We start from the raw sequence: 19,482 nt of genomic DNA, 5'->3' as shown, positions 1-19,482 counted from the left end.
TAATTCCATTTGCTTCAAGATTATTATTAAGAGGGATAAGTCTAGACTCTGGTTGATATCCCAAATTGGAGAAAGGGCAATTTTGATGATATCAGAAAGGATGTGGCAAGTGTGGATTGGGACAGGATGTTCTCTGGCAAAGGTGTGCTTGGTAAGTGGAAGGCTTTAAAAATGAAATTTCGAGAGTAAGAGTTTGTATGTTCATGTCAGAACAAAAGACAAAGCTAACAGGTTCAGGGGCCCTTGGTTTTTGACAGATATTGAGGGATTAAGGAGAAAGCAAAGGGTAAACCCCAGGTATAGGCAGCAAGGAACAAACGAGGCACTTGAGTACAAGAAGTGCAAGAGAAGGCTAAGAGGAAAATCAAGAGGGTTACAGAAGTCACGAGGTTGCTCTAGCAAACCAGGTAAAGCAGAAACAAAAGGGCTTCCGGAGGTTATATAGTAAAAGCAAAAGGATACCAGGGACAGAATTGATCCTCTTGAAGATCAGTGTGGTCATCTGTGCCTGGAGCTGAAGGAGATGGGAGAGACCTTAAATGGACTTTGGCATCTATATTTACTCAGGAGATGGACACAGAGTACAGAGGTGAAGCAAAATAGCAGTGAGATGGACCGTACACAGATTAAAGAGGAGGAGGTGTTTGCTGTCTTGAGGCAAATTAGGTTGGATAAATCCTCAGGACCTGTAGGAGACCTTGTTCATTCAGATCTTGTAGGAGATGTGCAGGAATTGCAGGGATATTTAAATGTCCTTAACCACACGTGAGGGACTGGAGGATAGCTAACGTTGTTCTGTTGTCTAAGAAGGGCTCAAAGAATAAGCCAGGAAATTATTGGCCAGTGACCCTACATTGGTAGTGGGAAATTTATTGGAAGGCAGTTTAAGAGATTGGATATATACAGAAAGTATTTGGATAGTTTGGGACTGACTAAGAATGGTCAACATGGCTTTGTGTGTGGTAGATCATGCCTAACCAGTCTTTTAAAGTTTCTCAGGGAGGTTACCAGGAAAGTTAATGAAGGAAAAGCAGTGAACTTTATCAAGGCCTTTTTACAATATCCCACATGGGAGGTTGGGCGAGGAGGTTCAATCATTTGGCATTCAGGATGAGATAATAAATTGGATTTGACATTGGCTTTGGGAGAGAAGCCAGAGATTGGTAGTAGAGGGTTGCCTCTGTCTAGAGGACTGTGACTGGTGGAGTGCCACAGGGATCAGTGCTGGGTTCATTGTTGTTATCTATATCAACGATCTGGATGATTATGTGGTAAACAAATTTGCAGATGACACCAAGTTTGGGGGCATTGTGGATAGCGAGGAAGGATATCATGGCTTGCAGTGGGATCTGGACCAGCTGGAAGAATGGCAGGTGGGATTAAATGCAGACAAGTGTGAGGGTTCCACTTTGGGAGAACAAGCCAGGGTCGGATTTACACAGTGAAAGGTAGGACACTGAGGAACAGAACAGAGGGATCTGGGAATACAGATCCATAATTCCTTGAAAGTGTGGTCACAGGTAGATAAGGTTGTAAAGAGAGCTTTTGGCATATTGGCCTTCAGGTTGTTACTTTGTTCAAGAAAGGGAGTAGAGATACCCAGGAAATTATAGACCAGTGAGTCTTACTTCAGTGGTTGGTAAGTTGATGGAGAAGGTCCTGTGAGGCAGAATTTATGAACATATGGAGAGGCATAATATGATTACGAATAGTCAGCATGGCTTTTGTGAAAGGCAAATCGTGCGTTACGAGCCTGATTGAATTTTTTGAGGATGTGGCTAAACACATTGATGAAGGTAGAGCAGTAGATGTAGTGTATATGGATTTCAGCAAGGCATTTGACAAGGTACCCCATGCAAGGCTGGGACCCTTACTCTTCATGATTTTTATAAATGACCCGGATGAGGAAGTGGAGGGATGGGTTAGTTAGTTTGCTGATGACACAAAGGTTGGGGGTGCTGTGGATAGTGTGGAGGGCTGTCAGAGGTTACAGTGGGACATCGATAGGATGCAAAACTGGACTGAGAATTGGCAGATGGAGTTCAGCCCAGATAAGTATGAGGTGGTTCATTTTGGTAGGTCAAATATGATGGCAGAATATAGTATTAATGGTAAGACTCTTGACAGTGTGGAGGATCAGAGGGATCTTGGGGTCCAAGTCCATAGGATACTTAAAACTGTTGCGCAAATTGACTGTGTGGTCAAGAAAGCATACGGTGTACTGGCCTTCATCAACCGTGGGATTGAGTTCAAGAGCAGAGAGGTAATGCTACAGCTATTAAGGACCCTGGTCAGACCCCATTTGGAATACTGTGCTCAGTTCTGGTCGCCTCACTATAGGAAGGATATGGAAACCATAGAAAGGGTGCAGAGAAGATTTACATGGATGTTGCCTGGATTGGAGAGCATGCCTTATGAATAGTTTGAGTGAACTCAGCCTTTTTTCCTTGGAGTGACAGAGGATGAGAGGTGACCTGATAGAGGCATTGATCGTGTGGATAGTCAAAGGCTTTTTCCCAGGGCTGAAATGGCTAGCATGAGAGGGCACAGTTTTAAGGTGCTTGGAAGTACGTACAGAGGGGATGTCAGGGGTGAGTTTTTTACACACAGAGTGGTGAGTGCGTGGAATGGGCTGGCGGCGACAGTGGTGGAGGCGGATACAATAAGGTCTTTTAAGAGACTCCTGGATAGGTACATTGAGCTTAGAAAAATGAGGGCTATGAGTAACTCTAGGTAATTTCTAAACAGACATGTTCAGCACAGCATTGTGGGCCGAAGCGTCTGTATTGTGCTGTAGGTTTTCTATGTTCTATGTTCGTAAATCAAAGTACTGAGTACTTGAGATGGGATGTTATGTTGAAGTTGTACAAGATGTTGCTGAAGCCCAATCTGGAGTATTGTGTGCAGTTCTGGTCACCTAATTATAGAGAAGACATCAATCAGATTGAAAGAGTTTGGAGAAAATTTACAAATATGTTGCTGGGAACTGAGGACCTGAGTTATAGGGAAGGTTGACTTAATTTCCTGGAACGTAGGAGAATGAGGGGAGAAGTAGGGGATGATGGTTTGATTTCAACATTTAAGAGAAGTTTGGATGGGAGGGGTATGGAGGCTACGGGCCAGGTGCAGGTTGATGGGACTAGTTTGGCACAGACTAGATGATCCAAAGAGCCTGTTTCTGTGCTGTAGTGCTCTTTGACTCTTAATTAAGTGAAAGGCCAATACTAGATCCAAACAGGTTAAACTCTGGACTTTGAAATGAACCCATTTAACAAAAGGCCTAATGGCTGCTCTAAACTTTGACCCTAGAATTTGAAGCTTAGTAGCGCTTGAGCCCAGAGTGCATCACAGAGAGGGGCCGATGGCTTCCTGCCTTGTTTCGGTGGTGTGCTGGCTCCACCTAAGGGTTGGAGAGTGTGGGTAGCGGCTGGAGGTAATGGGAGAAACAAACAAGCAGAGGCCATTCATTTTCAGCAGCTCATGGAATGAGCATTTAACTTGTCTATCGGATGCTGGCGGCCGTCCTTAGAGTGGTTAAAGAAGCTTGGTACGTGGTCCTTCGATCTGATGACCATTTTGACGAGAAGGCACAAAATGAGCGTCAGGCAAGGGGCCCAACTTTGGCGTGAGTGCTGCCTCTGTATCTCAACAAAACAGAACCTCAAATTGTGCCTCCTTGGAGTTACTGCCGCTGACTATGTACACATGAAATTAAGTTTACACTGTTTCTCACTGGCAGTTTTACGTGTGATGTGGTTTAAGGATAATGCTTAATTCATGTTCACCTCTTCCCCTCTAATTCTCTGCCACCCCCACCTCAACACACGCAGAAGGCGAAGGGCCCAGGAGGGAGATGACAGTGTTGGGAGCAGACTCATCAGTCACCATCACCAACCTCCGCCCGGACACCGAATACACCGTCACCGTGTCTGCCGTCACTGGCCGTGGCGACAGTCCGGCATCCAGCAAACCTATCGAGGGCTCTGAGAGGACAGGTAAGATGGGGATCAGCCGATTGTGACCATGCAATCCACCAGACCCTTTTGCCTGTACAGGCTGGGTTACAGACTCCTGATTTACAGACACACTTGTGTATGAGCAAACTCCCTCATGTATGGTGTTCTTGTACTTGTGTACTCTTCTGTACAAATTGTGTGTAATTAACGTTTTCGTTGTGAATGCTGCTTACATAACTCTATATGCCCGTGGTGCTGTGCTAGGCTTTTTATTGCACCTGTACACACGTACTTGTGCATATGACAGCAAACTCCCCCTCGCCCTCCCCATTCTCTCTCTCCCCTCTCCCCCCTCCCCCCCTCTCTCTCCAACCCCCCCTCCCCTCCCCTCTCTTTCTAATTAGGTCTTGAACAAATTGCTGATGGCACCCACCAGGCCTGAAGAGATCACCTGTCAGTCACAGTCCTGCAGAGCACTTTGCCATACCTAGCCCATTATATTGCTATCTCTCCACTATCTCCAACGGGACGCAAGAGGGACTGCAGACGACTGCCTCTTTATTGAAGACTCTGCCTTTTATCTTCCTGCAGAAATTGACATGCCAACTGCTCTGAAGGTGGACAATGTGCAAGACCACAGCCTGACCGTCAGCTGGACCCCTCCCGTTTCACCGGTTAAGGGTTACAGAGTCACCAGCATGCCGAGGAATGGGCGGGGCCCAATCATATCCAAAATGGTCCCTCCAGGTCAGTCAAAGGAACTGCAGTGTTTGCTCGACCGGGGCCAGGGGAGATGGGTTTGTTACCACGACTGTCACCGTCTCTCTGTTAACTTCATGATTATGTCAGTGTGTTGTGTTGTAGGCTGGCTGATGTTACCCCAGTAGGGGTCAAACACGTGGGAAGGGAGGGGTTTCGTCAGAAATGTGCAATGTGGTGGGTGTGCCTTGCGGCCTTCAATTTTATCTTACCGGTTTTTAAGTCCACCCCTCCCCCAACTCATTTGAGTGGAAAGTGAAAGGGGACCATTGCCACTTCCTGATGACTCATTCTCTCATTTTTAATGTGTTAACATGGTAATTTAATAACTTATCCAGGGAAACGAGGGTGAATTCAAAGGGAATGTGGGAATGCAGCCTGGCAAGTTTGAAAGGAGCATGGGAAATGGGAAGCAGTGATTAAAAGGGAATACAGGAAATAGAATGGAGAAGGGGAAAGGCGGCCATTTTGAGTACAGTGATTGCTGGATAGAGATGACAGCTAATATGGAGCCGATTCTGCGGTGTGCGGCATCTTTTCAAATGTGCAATCAGCTTGAGAGTGAAACTCAGAACCTAAACATGTGGACTGGCATGAATATGGAGTGTCTGGGAGGGGAGAGAGGTGAGGTTCAGGAGAAAGGTAACTTTTCGATTGTCATCTACTTTCAGGTCAGAACCGACTGACCATCGAGGGTTTGACGCCAAGAGTGGAGTACCTGGTCAGTGTGTACGCTCTGGGAGAGCGCGGGGAGAGTCCGCCCCTCACCGAAACAGCAGTAACAAGTAGGTATTCGGAAGGATATTTATGGGAAATCTGAGGGGTAGCAAGGTTCTGAGAGTGTGGAGTGACTGCCAGTGGAGGCGGTGGATGTGGGTTCATTTCAAACATTTAGGGGAAGTTTGGAAAGGTACATGGATGACAGGATTATGGAGGGATATGATAGGGGGGAGCTGGCTGGTGGCGTAGTGGTATCAGCGCCAGACTTCAGAGCGAAGCCTCCCGAGTTCGAATCCAGCCGGCTCCCTTGCACGCTTTCCATCCGTGCTGGGTTGAGCGCCGAGCTAGCAACTCGGCCTCGTAAAGAAAGCCTGCTAAAAAAAACGCCGTCATGAGGGTGTCCCAATGACTCCACTCGGAGTTAAGGGCTATTAAGTGACAATAGGTTGGGGGGCGTGGGGAAGAGAGTGGGAAACAGTGCGTGGGGAAAGAGAGGGAGGGGAGGGGGTGGGAGACCTTTTGGATGCTTTGGACCCAGTAATAGGCCTGGAAAATTCTGAAGGGAGATGGTGCTAACAATTTGCAGGGAGGATTCAGGGGAAAGATTTGGGGCAATTGCTAAAAAGCTCGGGTGTGTACTGGATAGGACAAGACATGCCAGTTTCCCGCTGGTGTTCTTTCTCAAGCTGCAGTCCAGCTCCAGTGCAATCTGTTCAGTGTCCTTTTAGACCAGAGGCAGCCGGTCAGCAAGAGATGCTTAAAAATTCCTTTCGTTGCTTTCCCCTTGTTTCTTGTAAGCGCACACCGGCCGTCCCAAAGAACTGATCTTCTCGGACGTGGATGCAGATTCCATGCGGCTGGCGTGGGAGAAGCCAAAGGGGAAGGTCACGGCCTACAGAGTAATCTACTCCAGCCCCGAAGATGGAGCCCAGGAGCTCAGGCCCAGCCCCAGCTCTAGGGATGTTTCTGCTGAGCTGACTGGCCTGCGCCCGGGCACGGAATACCAAGTGGAAGTGTATGCTGTATATGACGGCAAGGAGAGCTCCCCTTTCATGGGCAAACAGACTACAGGTAAGCACCTGGGGTTTGACGATCTGTGAACAGCAGGTGGTGACAGATTTGAGACAGTTTGTTTAATCCATCACCCAGTATTAATTTCACACACCTAGTCTGTGTTATGTAGAAACAAGCACGGTAGCATAGTGGAAGGCATAACACTATTACGGTATCAGATGTGAAGTAGGGGTAATCGCGTTTCCTCCCACACTATAAAGATGTACAGATGGGACTGGGGAGTCGTAGCCACGCTACGTTGCATAGCGGTGCTGGAGGGCAGCGCCCTCACTGGTTTGTTTTGATGCAAACAACGCATTTCACTCCATCTTTCGAGGTACCTGCAGCAAACCTTTAAAAAGGAGCGAAACGCAAACTCTTGTCATATTTTGATGGTGAAATAATCCTGCTCTTATCAGGAGACTCAGCACTGGTCATGGTCTCTGTTTGAAATGGAGTGGACATTTTGCCCCTGCTCGTTTGCTCACTTTGGGTTATCAGTACTTAATTCTGAGGGTGAGAAGGCTCTTCCAATTACATGCTCTCTCTCTCTAAACCTGTGCAGCCTTTTAGCCTACTGAAAGGTGGCAAATCTAATTGAATGAAGTAAATAAGTTGGCACAATTACTCTAGGCCTTTGTAAAAAGGGAGCTAAATTTCAGCCTTGTTAATATGGGACATGAGTCACAGATCGTCCTGGGTTCATTCATACTGGGAAGTATATTTTTCTTCCAAAAGCAACATGCATGAACCTACTTGAGTTCTTGCAACGGACCCACAGCTTCAACAGATCTTCCTTTACAGGCTTTTAAAATTAACTCCTGACTTTGCGAGGTGACCTTTGAGTTCACTTTCTGGATTATTAGTTCAGGGGCCAAGAGAAACAGGGAAGTGTGACCTCAAGCTGATTTCCCCTCCCTCGCCCCAGCCCAAAGTGGCTGGTGGTCTGACCAGGCCAGCTCCATCACAGGCTCTTCTGGCAACTAACGGCTTGGATGCAGGTCAAAGGCTGGCCCAAGCTTGGGTCCCAGAGACAAGTTCAGCCGTTGTTCTTGTGTGATCGGCTGCAGCTCAGTGGCGATGCTGTTAAAGGCTAAGGGTGAAAAAGCTCTTCTCCGAAGAACTGGCTTAACATCTTAAAATGAAAGCGAACGATTAGCTTCATTTGTCACATGCGCGTCAAAACATACAGTGTAATGTGGCATTTGCATCAAATTAAATCAGTGAGGATTGTGCTGGGCGACCCAAAATAGCATGGCCACAAGTCACTAACCCTAGCCGCATGTGGGAGGAAACCAGAGCAACTGGAGAAAACTCGGGTGGTTACAGGAGGAATGTACAAACTCCTTACAGACAGCGACGGGAAGCGAACCCCAATGGCGCTGAAATGGCGTTACACTAAACGCTACACTACCGTGATTCTGGAGAGTGCGACAATAGCACATCAGCGTGCTTGTTCCCCCATTTGGATGTAGAGGCCTTGGCCAAATTTTCAAGCCAACGCAGAGATAATGGTCAAGCAAGAGAAGCACTCAGGAATCAGTTGACCTGTTATTCCCCACGTGTGTGAGCGCACGTCAGAAGTCTTTTACAGGTCAGAAAACACTTGTGTTTCATGAAGTTGTTGAGGTGTGGAATAACTGCCAATTTCTCTCTTCCTTGCAGCCATTCCGCCACCGACTAACCTGGAGTTTGTGCAGGTGACTCCGACCAGTTTGACCATTAGCTGGCACGCCCCTAATGCTGAGCTGACTGGTTATCGTGTGGTGGTGAAACCAAGGGAGAAGGCCGGCCCAAGCCAGCAGCTGACCATTGGCCCCGATAACACCAGTGCCACCATCTCTGGTCTCATGGTGAGGCTCCCTCCTGCCACTCCTGTTCTGGCTCCTGTGGGACACAAGTGCCAGCACAGAGTTGTTGGGCCAAATGGCCTGTTTCTATTCTGAGTAGATAGAGGTGCACTAGATAAGAGGCTAGTGGATAGCCAGAGACTTTTTCCCAGGGTGGAAATAGCTAATATGAGGGGGCATAATTTTAAGATGTTTGGAGGAAAGTATAAGGGGGGGGGGGGAATATCAGACGTAAGTTTTTTTTTCACACAGGGAGTAGTGGGTGCATGGAATGTGCTGCCGGGTGCTGGGTTGGTAGTAGAGGCAGATACATTGGGGGCATCTAAGAAACTCTTAGACAGACATTTGCAGAGACGGGTTAGATTGATCTTCGAGCTGGTTAGAGGATTGTACAGTATCATGGGCCGAGGGGCCTGCTTTGTTTGTTATGTTCTGTGTAATTCCTGTCCAATCCTATTTCTGTAAACACAGGTCGCCACTAAGTACAACATCTTCGTTTATGCGGTCAAGGACTCTATGACCAGTCAGCCCTTGCAAGGCATCAAAGCTACACTGGACGGTGAGTTCTCTCCTTTGTACTCGTTGTCCTCTCTCACTGCCTGCAGAAACTCTCACCCTCGCGCCTCCTGGATCCGGCTGTTCCCTGCCAGCTTGTGCCCTCGGTACCCGGGGGGTATCCCAAAGCTGTCCCCCCCATCCCCCCGTGGTCTCTGCTGACCCCCGATCTCTGCCACCCCCTCTAGCCTTCCATGTTTGGTGCCTTATCTGCCCCTGATTTTTATCACCCCCCCCTCCCCCACCACCACCAAATGATCAGCAGCCAGACTTCCCACTGCTGAGGGCCTCATTCCCGTCAATGGCCTACTTAACTTCCTCGTCCAAACCTCTGCCCGCCTCGCCGTGCGTGGATGAGCGCCTCCATCCGGTAACGCCGTGCACCTGACAGCTGATGTTGCACCCCTCTTCCAGATATTAGCTCGCCGCGTCGGATCTACATCAGCGGCGTGACGGAGACCAGCATCACGCTGCAGTGGCGCACCAAGATGGAGCCCATCACCGGCTTCCAGATCGAAGCTGTGACTGCTGGCAGTAGAATCCCCATTCAGAGGACACTGGGACCTGATAGTCGCACCTACACCTTGACAGGTAAAGCCAGTGGCATTTGCTGCCCACAGGTTGAATAGCTCCAGTGTTTTTTCTTCCATTTTACCACCCACTTCGCAGCATCCTATAGGCGTCCACAAGGAGAGTACTTGGCCCACTGTAGCCCTGATTAAAACATCAACTCTGGGTTTTGCTTGTTCCCTTGGTTCTGTGTTCTCTCAGTTACTGAATGTTATGAGTGGAGCGGATCTCTCCTCGTTTTCGACCAGACACTCAGCACGACGAGGAGTCCTATGGTCTACCCTGTCCTTGCCATTTTACACTAATCCCATTTTATTCTCCCCATGTTCCCCCATATCCCACTGCTCACTCATACACCAGTGGCCTATTCATCCATCAACCCGCATTCCTCTGAGATGTGAGCGGGAACTGGAGCGTCCGGGGAAATACTCACACAGGGAACACGGATATCGCCAGAGGTCAGGACTGACTCCGGGTCTCTGGTGCTGTGAGTCAGCAGCTCAACCAGCTGTGCCGATATGTTACTGTGTTAAATCTTTCCTTCGCGTTCTCTCCTCTTCAAGGGATTATAGTCTGAAGTCAGTGGCCATTACCTGTCTGCACACCCGTTTCATCCTTTCCAAGGCCCTGGTCCGCACTGGTGTGTGGCGGTCCCTCAGAAGTAATTCGTTCAAGGAGTTCTGAATTATCCGTGACATGATTGTGCTGGGGTATACGCTGCTAAACTGCCTCTTCCTCATCACATTTTATTCCTGCTGTGACAGCACTTCACTTCCCTTCAGTCTGATGGTGGTGTTTTTCCTTCCACAGGCCTCAACCCCGGCACGGAGTACAAGATCAGCATCTATACCCTCAGCGGCAACTCTCGCAGTCCACCTGCCATCGCCACAGCTCGAACGGGTGAGGAGCCCCTCATCTACGTGAGGTGGGGGGTTGGGGGGTGATTCGGATTGCTTTGACAGTGTCGTAGCGTTGAACAGGCCCTAAAGCGCACCAGCTCAATGCTGACCAATGAGCACCCACCTACGCTAACCCTGTTTGCTCCATCAAGGAAGAGAAGGACTTCTTAACTATTGTGAGAGTAGCTCCCTCCACCTCTCCAAAAAAAAATCTTCTGATCCCCTCTCTAAATTTCTTAACCCTCTACTTTTAGAGAAGAAAGTAATCTCCATGCTCCCTGTTCTATCTGACCCCTGGAAATTTTACACACACACTTTTTCAGGTTTCCTTTTAGCCCCCCTCTGAAAGCAAGCGCGGCCTGTTCAGTCTCTCCCTTGAAAACTGAATTGGCCAGCCCAGCCTGCTTCCAGTCAAGATGGTGCCAAGCTGTGGTCTCCGCCAAGGCACAGCTCAGACAGTTTTTAAAGAGTTTTTTAGGTTCATATGGGTGATTTTGGGGGCAGTCAGGGGTCAGGTTAGGACTCGGGAGACAGGCATGTGGTCGATTCAGAGGGCAGGCCAGAGCCTAGGCCTCTGCTCCACGTTCAAAGTCTCTGCGAGTCTGCTGGGAAAGTTGAAGCCCAGTGTCTGCATATCCACAAGTCTGCTGGAGGTCGAGGTCGGCCTGTCCTCGGGTTGGACGGATGGGATGAGGGTGGGAGGGGGGAATGGGGCTCGTTTTTTGCTGCTGCTGTTGTATTGCTTGTTGTGTTCTGCCGAGCCTTGTGGGCACGTTATGGCGTCTGTGCTTGTGGGCTGCCCTCACCACATCACTAGGGTGTGTTGGTTGGTAACGCAGTGCACTGTTTTGATATTCAGTACGTGCGATAAGTAAACAAATCTGAATCTGCTCTGCCAGTGTGCCATTGCCACTCCCTGAAGAGCGGGTTGGGCCTGTCCTTGACTTGCTATTTCAGGGCTTGACCGGCACATCGTGGAGAAAGGAGAGTTCAGTGGGGCGCATCTTCTCTGCACCCACCGATTCAACCATCTCCCTATTGTGACGGTGCCCGATCTCTGAAGCCAAGGCTGAGTGTGTTGGGATGTCGGGATGGGCGAGCTGCAGCTTGGAGGCCTTGCCTAGAGCAGGAGCTGCCATTGTGGACTTTGGGGTGGTTACCAGATGGGGAGGTGGGATGGCATTCATCTCTGAGCAAAGAAAGTGAAGTAACCTGTTTCTCCCGTGTTTCAATCCCTCCTCTCCTTTCCCAGCTATTGATTCTCCCTCCAATCTCCGATTCATCTCTGTGACGGAAAGCTCCATGATATTCACCTGGCAGCGCCCCCGCGCGAAGGTCACGGGGTATCACATCACCTACCACCCCAGGGGAGGCTATCCCAAGGAGCTTCGCCCTCAGCCAGGACCCAACACTCAAGAGGCGATAATCACAGGTAAACGTCACCCACAAGCACCCCAACGGCAGTGGCTGATGGCTCCACTTGGCAGGCAGGGAGCTTTGAGGTACATGAGATCACCAAGTCAACTCACAGCCATCTTGGTTTTGGTAAAAATGAGCTGCTGGAGGAACTCAGGATATATGAACATTTGGAGAGGCATAATACGATTAGGAATAGTCAGCATGGCTTTGTCAAGGGCAGGTCGTGCCTTACGAGCCTGATTGAATTTTTTGAGGATGTGACTAAACACATTGATGAAGGTAGAGCAGTAGATGTAGTGTGTATGGATTTCAGCAAGGCATTTGATAAGGTACCCCATGCAAGGCCTATTGAGAAAGGAAGGAGGCATGGGATCCAAGGGGACATTGCTTTGTGGATCCAGAACTAGCTTGCCCACAGGGGGAAAAGAGTAGCTGTAGACGAGTCATATTCTGCATGGAGGCTGGTGATCAGTGGATCCCTCAGGGATCTGTTCTGGGACCCCTTCATGATTTTTATAAATGACCTGGATGAGGAAGTGGAGGGATGGGTTAGTAAATTTGCTGATGACACAAAGGTTGGGGGTGCTGTGGATAGTGTGGAGGGCTGTCAGAGGTTAAGCGGGACATTGATAGGATGTAAAACTGGGCTGAGAAGTGGCAGATGGAGTTCAACCCAGATATGTGTGAAGTGGTTCATTTTGGTAGGTCAAATATGATGGCAGAATATAGTATTAATGGTAAGACTCTTAGCAGTGTGGCGGATCAGAGGGATCTTGGGGTCTGAGTCCGTAGGACACTCAAAGCTGCTACGTAGGTTGACTCTGTGGTTAAGAAGGCGTACGGTGCATTGGCCTTCATCAACCATGGGATTGTGTTTAAGAGCTGAGAGGTAATGTTTACAGCTATATAGGACCCTGTTCAGACTCCACTTGGAGTTCTGTGCTCAGTTCTAGTCACCTCATTATAGGAAGGATGTGGAAACTATAAGAAAGGGTGCAGAGAAGATTTACATGGATGTTGTCTGGATTGGGGAGTATGCCTTATGAGAACAGGTTGAGTGAACTCGGCCTTTTCTCCTTGCAGCGGCAGAGGATGAGAGGTGACTTGATAGAAGTGTACAAGATGCTGAGAGGCATTGATCATGTGGATAGTCAGAGGCTTTTTCCCGGGGCTGAAGAGGCTAGCACGAGAGGGCACAGTTTTAAGGTGCTTGGAAGTAGGTACAGAGGAGATGTCGAGTAAGTTTCTTATGCAGAGAGTGGTGAGTGCGTGGAATGGGCTGCTGGCGACGGTGGTGGAGGCAGATACAATAGGGTCTTTTAAGAAGCTCCTGGATAGGTATGTGGAGCTTGGAAAAATACAGGGCTATGGGTAAGCCTAGGTAATTTCTAAAGTAAGTTCATGTTTGACATAGCTTTGTGAGCCGAAGGGCCTTTATTGTGCTGTAGCTTTTCTGTGTTTCTAAGATACAGGAGCAGAGTAAGGCCATTTGGCCCATCGAGTCTGCTCGGCCATTTCATCATTGCTGATCCATTCCCTCTCAGCCCCAGTCTCCTACCTTCTCCCTGTAATCCATCGTTTCCGGACCAATCGCGAATCTAGTAGGACGTAATAAAAAGTAAACAAGTAGTACAAAAAGTGAAGTCGTGTTCCTGGACCGTTCAGAAATTGGATGGCGGTGGGGATAATGGCTGTTCCTGAAACGTTCCCGACTGTGCGCTGTCAGGCTCCTGTTCCTCCTCTCTAATGGTGGCAATCGGAAACGGGCACATCCTGGGTGGTGGGAGTCCTTGATGACAGATGGTGTATCACCTTTTGAAGCTTTCCTCATTCTGTGAGGCTAGTGTCCATATTGGCTGAGTTTACAACCCTCATCAGCCTTTACTGATCCTGGACAACCAGTTAGAAGTACCTCATCTTCCAAACTGCTTATATACGATCAAAGTACAAAACTCCACCAACGTCCCAACCAACTGTTAACCATCACAGCAGCATCCGGATCTTCAGGAAGCAACGGGGATGCGCAGTCTATTGCAACAATATAAATTACATTTTCTCCCCCTCATTAGGACTAAAGCCTGGAACCGAGTACATTATCAACATTCGAGCTCTTCAGAACTCTCAACAGAGTGAACTGCTGACCGGGAGGAAGAGTACAGGTGAGGGGTTTCTTACAGCAAATAAGATGCGGGGCAAACCATTTCTCGCACCTCTTTGTCTTGTATGTGGGCCACTCGTTCAGCACAGTTTGACTTCACCCCGGCAAGGCGAGGTTTTATTGCAGCTTCTCACAGTTTAAAATGAGGATCTGTCATTTGTGGAGTTTATTCCCCTGAGGGCAAATTTACAAATGGTGCATAATAACCTCAGAGTTTGGATGGCAACGAAAGCCAGATGCTTGGACTTCAGAAACTGCTGGCTTTAATCAGCAAAACTTTTTGGCAGGTCTCGGTAAGTTCCAATTAAGCAATCCATGTTTCCGGCTGCCTTGATGAAAAGAATGTCTCGGCAGCAAGATCAGCTAGTTGACGAGACCGATTTTAAGCTGCTGGTACCCGTTGGTGCAAACTGTTCTTGCGCTGCGGTGTGGTGTGGTATGGAAAACATAAGTCAGTGGAGTGTGGGGTGCACACGTGATTGTGTCCATGTGTGGGTTTGTAGAATGTGCCTTTGTTGCAGGTGCACTAATGTACGTGTGTGCGTGTGCAGTACAGCAGTTTCCCTTCCAGGGTGTACACCATTCTGACTTGGCATCTCCTTTCCCAACACCACTTTAGAATCGTAAGAAGTCCTCGCCTATCAAAATGGTGGGGGCACCTGTGTTCAATTCAAGAAGCTTCCCTTCTCCCCTGGGACCCACAGAAGTGGCCAGTAATTGTTGGTCCCGGTAGTGACATTTCCCTCTTGGGCTCGTTGAATGTGATGATGCCTTGCTGTCTTTCCAACACAGTATGCATGCCTGCACATTCTGAGATCTACGACCAATTTGAAGTGCTTACAACCCTTTCAGTCTTTTTTTTTCTTAATCAGGTTGAGTATACTCCCGAGGCCAACTAAAGAACACAAGTCAGTTTCATTAACATTCCTCAATTGTGAAATATTTGGGTGTTAACTATCTGTCCCAAGTGCCACTGTCCATTGCCCTTGCAGAGGACAGATGTCTTTGCTGTGCTGTTGGACTCCAGTCTTCCCTACCCTTCACGAAGGTAGCTCTCCTGGCTCAGGCCTGGCAGTGCCGGAGTAACCTTCAAAACAGCTAGCTGCGCTCTTCGCTGGCTCCTGGCTGCTGATAGCCCGGTAAAGTTACCCTTGCTCTGATTTGCTGGTGGGGTGTGCTGAGCATTCTTGTCTTTCTCTCACCCTTTCAAGCAGTGAGTTTCAAATCCCTGTCGTCTTCAGGGTGAAAAAAGGTTCTCCATACCTGTCCTCTAATCCTTCGACCATTGACTTTAGATTTTTTTTGCATACTCTTCCCATTTACTCTGCTCCCTCACTGAATTGCTATGGTACCGGTGTGCCGGTGCAGGAATACGTTTTGCAGCTGGCCACCTTGCCTGCAGGCTCTTACTTTGGCCAACCCGCACGCTAGCTCAGCCTGACCCCTGCCTCCTTATCGTGGGTGCTGGATAGCCCATGCTGCCCCCTAGTGCATGCTTTGTTCAGTACATGCAGACCATCTTTGCTTGTTTTTTTTAACCCTGCTCTGCGCAGCCATCAAAAGCAATCGCTGCTTGCTAACCTGCACCATTCTTTTGCTTCAGAAGCTCTCTTCCCACAGCTTGCCACTTCCCTGCCGCCTGAAAGACTCCAGCAGCCCGCGTCCTGGAGTGATCGCTTGCCCCTTGACTCGTCAAGGCCGCCCACAGATTCCAGTCCTGACAGGGGGCATGGTGTATCAGTTTCAGGATCGGGTCAGGGCCACTGGACCTACCCAGTGCCTGTCGGGGCGAGCGAACGTGACAGCCATAGGAGACCACCCATCCATTTCAAGCCGATCAACACCACAGTGGAGCACCGGGAAGGCGAGGATGGCAGTGAGACAGGGCACTATGTCGTCACCCCCACCGTGCCCTCCCATCACGTAAAATTCGTGGAAGAGAGTGGGCGGCAGCCAGACCACGCCAGCAGCCATCCGCATGGAAGGGACGTCTTGCACACGTATACCATCTCCTGGAACCCGGTTGCCGATGCCATTGAGTACCTGGTCTCGTGTTACCCTGCCGACAGTGACAAGCTATTGCTTCAGGTAACAGCAAGCCTCCCGCTTAAACATTCACTTCACCATATTGCACGCACATCAGTGGACCCTTCCTGCACCTGGAGAACGGGCAAATGTACCAGTGCTCGGGGTTGAGCTCAGATCGATGGAAGTGTGAGGGAGTAGGTGTACTGGCTTTGGGCCACAATACAGTCCTGGGGATCTGCAGCAAGATCCTATTCAAAATATCCTGTCCAGAAGCCCCAGGCCCTGTGTAGCTCGCTGTGTCATCAAAAAGACCCACCCAGACACTAATTCTGTGGGTTCTGAGGAAACAGGGGCACACTAGCACACCCTTGGTCAGATAAAAACAAGAGCATGTCCTCGATGACTGGAAAACCAGGGAGGGTGAAAGTGCAGAGAACACTATCAAGCCAGGCAGCATCTGGCGAGAGGAACACAATTAGTGTAATGTGATGGGCTTTGTCAGAACTGGGAAAGGGGGAATAAACGGGGAAGCTTTAAGCAGCCGACAAGGGTGGGTATCCCCTTTGAACTACCCTCGATAGGACGAGGCCAGGGCAGCCGTGGTGATAAAGCTGTTATGTCTGCCTTCCAGGTGCGGGTACCAGGAACCGTATCTTACGCTGTGCTTCACGACCTGAAGCACGGGGAGCGGTACAATGTAGTGGTGGAAGCTCTGAATCACGACAAGAGAGAAACAATACTGGAGGAAACCATCACCGCCGATCAGCAGTGTAAGTCTGAATTAAACTTTTGCAGCAACCTGGGGGCTTTTTCACCTCCCCCTTCAATAGCACCCTTTTCTATCCGTCATCAGTGGTGGTGAATCTCCTCACCTCCATTAGCAGTCCAGCCAATCAAACTGTCTCCATCTGGCTTGTCTGCCTCCCACCAGGATGGCCTGTGCTAGCCCATACTCATTCCACATTCCGCTCCTACCTTGCTGAAACACTTCCCGCCACCTCTCGTCAGACATCTTCCCCTGTCCCCTATCCCCACCCCCAATGCCCGATGAAGCCGCATTCCGTTCAGAAGTGGTAGGGCATTGAAATAACCACCCCCTCCTCCCCAAACTCTTTCATGGATCTTCTTTCTCAAGTTGTGTTTGACCAGCGACACAAGATGTCCTCTGGCCTAGCCCTAGTGTCCAGGGGTAATGTGGACGAACTACAGGACCCTTTGGAAGTGCAGTATATCTCCACGTGGACTCTTTATGGGCTGAATGGTCACGTAAAACTCTGCAGCACAACGCCTTCTCCCACCTTCCCCCTCTTCCCCAGCAGTAGCAAATCCAAACCAAGCTCCCAGCTAATTCTCCCACAAAATCTCAGAGATAATCAGCACCAGAGACTCTGTAACCGACCAAGCTGGCAACTGCAGTGTGAGAGAAGCACAGGCCATCTACCTTGCCACAGAATGTTTGTGTTACAAGGGAGATCGGCTGGGTTGTGGGCTGTCGACCCTGACCACGTTTCGGTAGTGCGACTATGACCTGAAGGTAAATGGGGCTGGGCGAAGAGGGGCGTGTTTCGCTCATTAGGAATTCTGCTTTGATGCACCTGGACCTCCACCAGAAGGGCTGTCCAACAGAAGTGGGGAATAAAGTTGGGATTGAGAAGCTGAATGGTCATTTGGCCCCGTGTCACGTTCTGGCAGTGAAGGGAGGAGCGCTTTAACCTTTGCTGGAGTAATCACATTTCAGAGGGACACCAAAATCCCTCCCGTTGCCTTGGCAACTGAACGTGCAGCAAGGTGGTTAATGTCTGGTTGTCCCGCCTCAAGGTGGGCCAGAGCCACAGCTGCTGGGGCAGATTCACCAGTCCTGCAGGTCCATGATGGAATATAGAAGATAGAATATTACAGCACAGTACAGGCCCTTCAGCCCACAATGTTGTGCTGACCTTTCAACCTACTCCAAGATTAGTCTAACCCTTCTTCATCCATGTGCCTATCTAAGAGTTCCTTAAATGCCCCTAATGTATCTGCCTCTACCACCACTCCTGGCGGGGTGTTCCACACACCCACCACTCCCTGTAAACAAAATCCTACCTCTGACTTCTCCCCAATACTTTACTCCAATCACCTTAAATCTATGCCTACCAGTATTAGCCATTTCCACCCTGAAAAAGTCTCTGGCCATCCACTTGATTTATCCGCCTTATCATCTTGTATGGGATGTATGGGGTGTCTGGGGAGGGGTAGCACCTCTGGTGGGGGGGCCGACCGTGGCCTTTTTCAGGACAGCTCGTCCACCTTTGGTCCCCACCTGACGCTCAGCTCTCACCTGTGGCTCCAAGTAGCTGTAGCACGCGCAGCTGCCACACCCCGGTAAACCGTCTCGGCAGACGGGCCAAACCAGGTGAGGGTAGCCAACGGGTCTTCGACCCTCAGTGAGTTAGGGGATCTGCTTGTCCCAGCATGTGAAGTCCGGCCCTGGCAGATTGAGCGGAGGAGACCGATTAATGGTCCAACGGTCAAGAAGGAGGCCAGCAGGCATGGTGGAGCGCTAAGAGCACGACAAGGCACTTAGACGTCCTGGTCATCCACTGCAAGAGGTGGTGTCCTCTTTAAACTCACCCGGCAGAAGGCAAAGGCAAACCACTTCTGTAACCTGCCACAAACATGATTTCCCAACATGTCAGAGCAGCGTGGAGCGAGAATCATCCTCCAACTGGAAATTCTGCCAACTGGAAACAACAAATCATCTTGTACTGCGCTGTCAAATTGCCTCTAATCCTTCTTCGCTCTAAAAAGAAAAGCCATAGTGCACTCGGCCTATCCTCATAAAACTAGCTCTCTGATTCAGGCAGCATCTTGGGAAATCTCCAGCACCCTCCATTATTTGTGTGTGTGTGTGTGTGTGTGTGTGTGTGTGTGTGTGTGTGTCCCTGTCCGGACCATGTGTGTCATATTGGAGTCTGGGCTCAGCTGCTCATCATGTGCACAAGCCTGGAGAGTGGAGTATTTAGCCATCTCAGTCACGTTCACTGTGCTGCAGTTAGGCCTGGAGAGTAACAGCCTTAAGTCAATAACAAGCAGCCCGTGGCGTTTGAGAAAATTAACCACAGAAGTAATATCCAGAGTTCACCTCAACTCAGCTTCTTAGTATTCGTTATTTATATAGTTTTTCATTTGCACTATTTGTCTTCTTTTGCACATTGTTTGTCAGTTTTTACTTATGAATAGTTTTTCTTTAATTCTATTGTATTTCTTTATTTTCCTATAAATGCTTACAAGGAAATGAATCTCAAGGTAGTATATGGTGACATATATGTACTTAGATACTAAGTATGTCTTAACTTTGAATTCAGTCTAGGATAGACCTAAAGAGAGAAGTGTACTGATGTGAAAGTTTACCCTTAACATTTAGAGTAAATATTCATGTATCGGATAATTCCACCCCCCCCCCCCACCCCCAACCCCACTCACAAGGCAGAACCCTTCCTCTGCTGCCTCCAGGGAATTTACCACTCCTCTTT

At 49.2% G+C, this 19,482-nt stretch overlaps 1 protein-coding gene across 2 annotated transcripts in view; it reads left to right on the top strand.

Moving 5' to 3' along the window:
* LOC140199346 (fibronectin-like) overlaps positions 1–19,482 on the top strand; it is a 96,755-nt gene that overhangs the window by 65,735 nt on the left and 11,538 nt on the right. For both annotated transcript variants that reach the window (XM_072261243.1, XM_072261242.1), the window contains 12 exons: positions 3,831–3,995; positions 4,548–4,703; positions 5,387–5,500; positions 6,234–6,506; positions 8,154–8,341; positions 8,810–8,897; positions 9,308–9,484; positions 10,274–10,363; positions 11,615–11,794; positions 13,851–13,940; positions 15,681–16,027; positions 16,599–16,737. In XM_072261243.1, coding sequence (XP_072117344.1) covers positions 3,831–3,995; positions 4,548–4,703; positions 5,387–5,500; positions 6,234–6,506; positions 8,154–8,341; positions 8,810–8,897; positions 9,308–9,484; positions 10,274–10,363; positions 11,615–11,794; positions 13,851–13,940; positions 15,681–16,027; positions 16,599–16,737 — 2,007 coding nt within the window. The remainder of the gene's footprint in view (positions 1–3,830; positions 3,996–4,547; positions 4,704–5,386; positions 5,501–6,233; positions 6,507–8,153; positions 8,342–8,809; positions 8,898–9,307; positions 9,485–10,273; positions 10,364–11,614; positions 11,795–13,850; positions 13,941–15,680; positions 16,028–16,598; positions 16,738–19,482) is intronic.

The sequence above is a fragment of the Mobula birostris genome, chromosome 6 (genome assembly GCF_030028105.1).
Source record: "Mobula birostris isolate sMobBir1 chromosome 6, sMobBir1.hap1, whole genome shotgun sequence".
Lineage (NCBI taxonomy): Eukaryota > Metazoa > Chordata > Chondrichthyes > Myliobatiformes > Myliobatidae > Mobula > Mobula birostris.
This window is presented reverse-complemented; position numbering and strand designations above follow the sequence as displayed.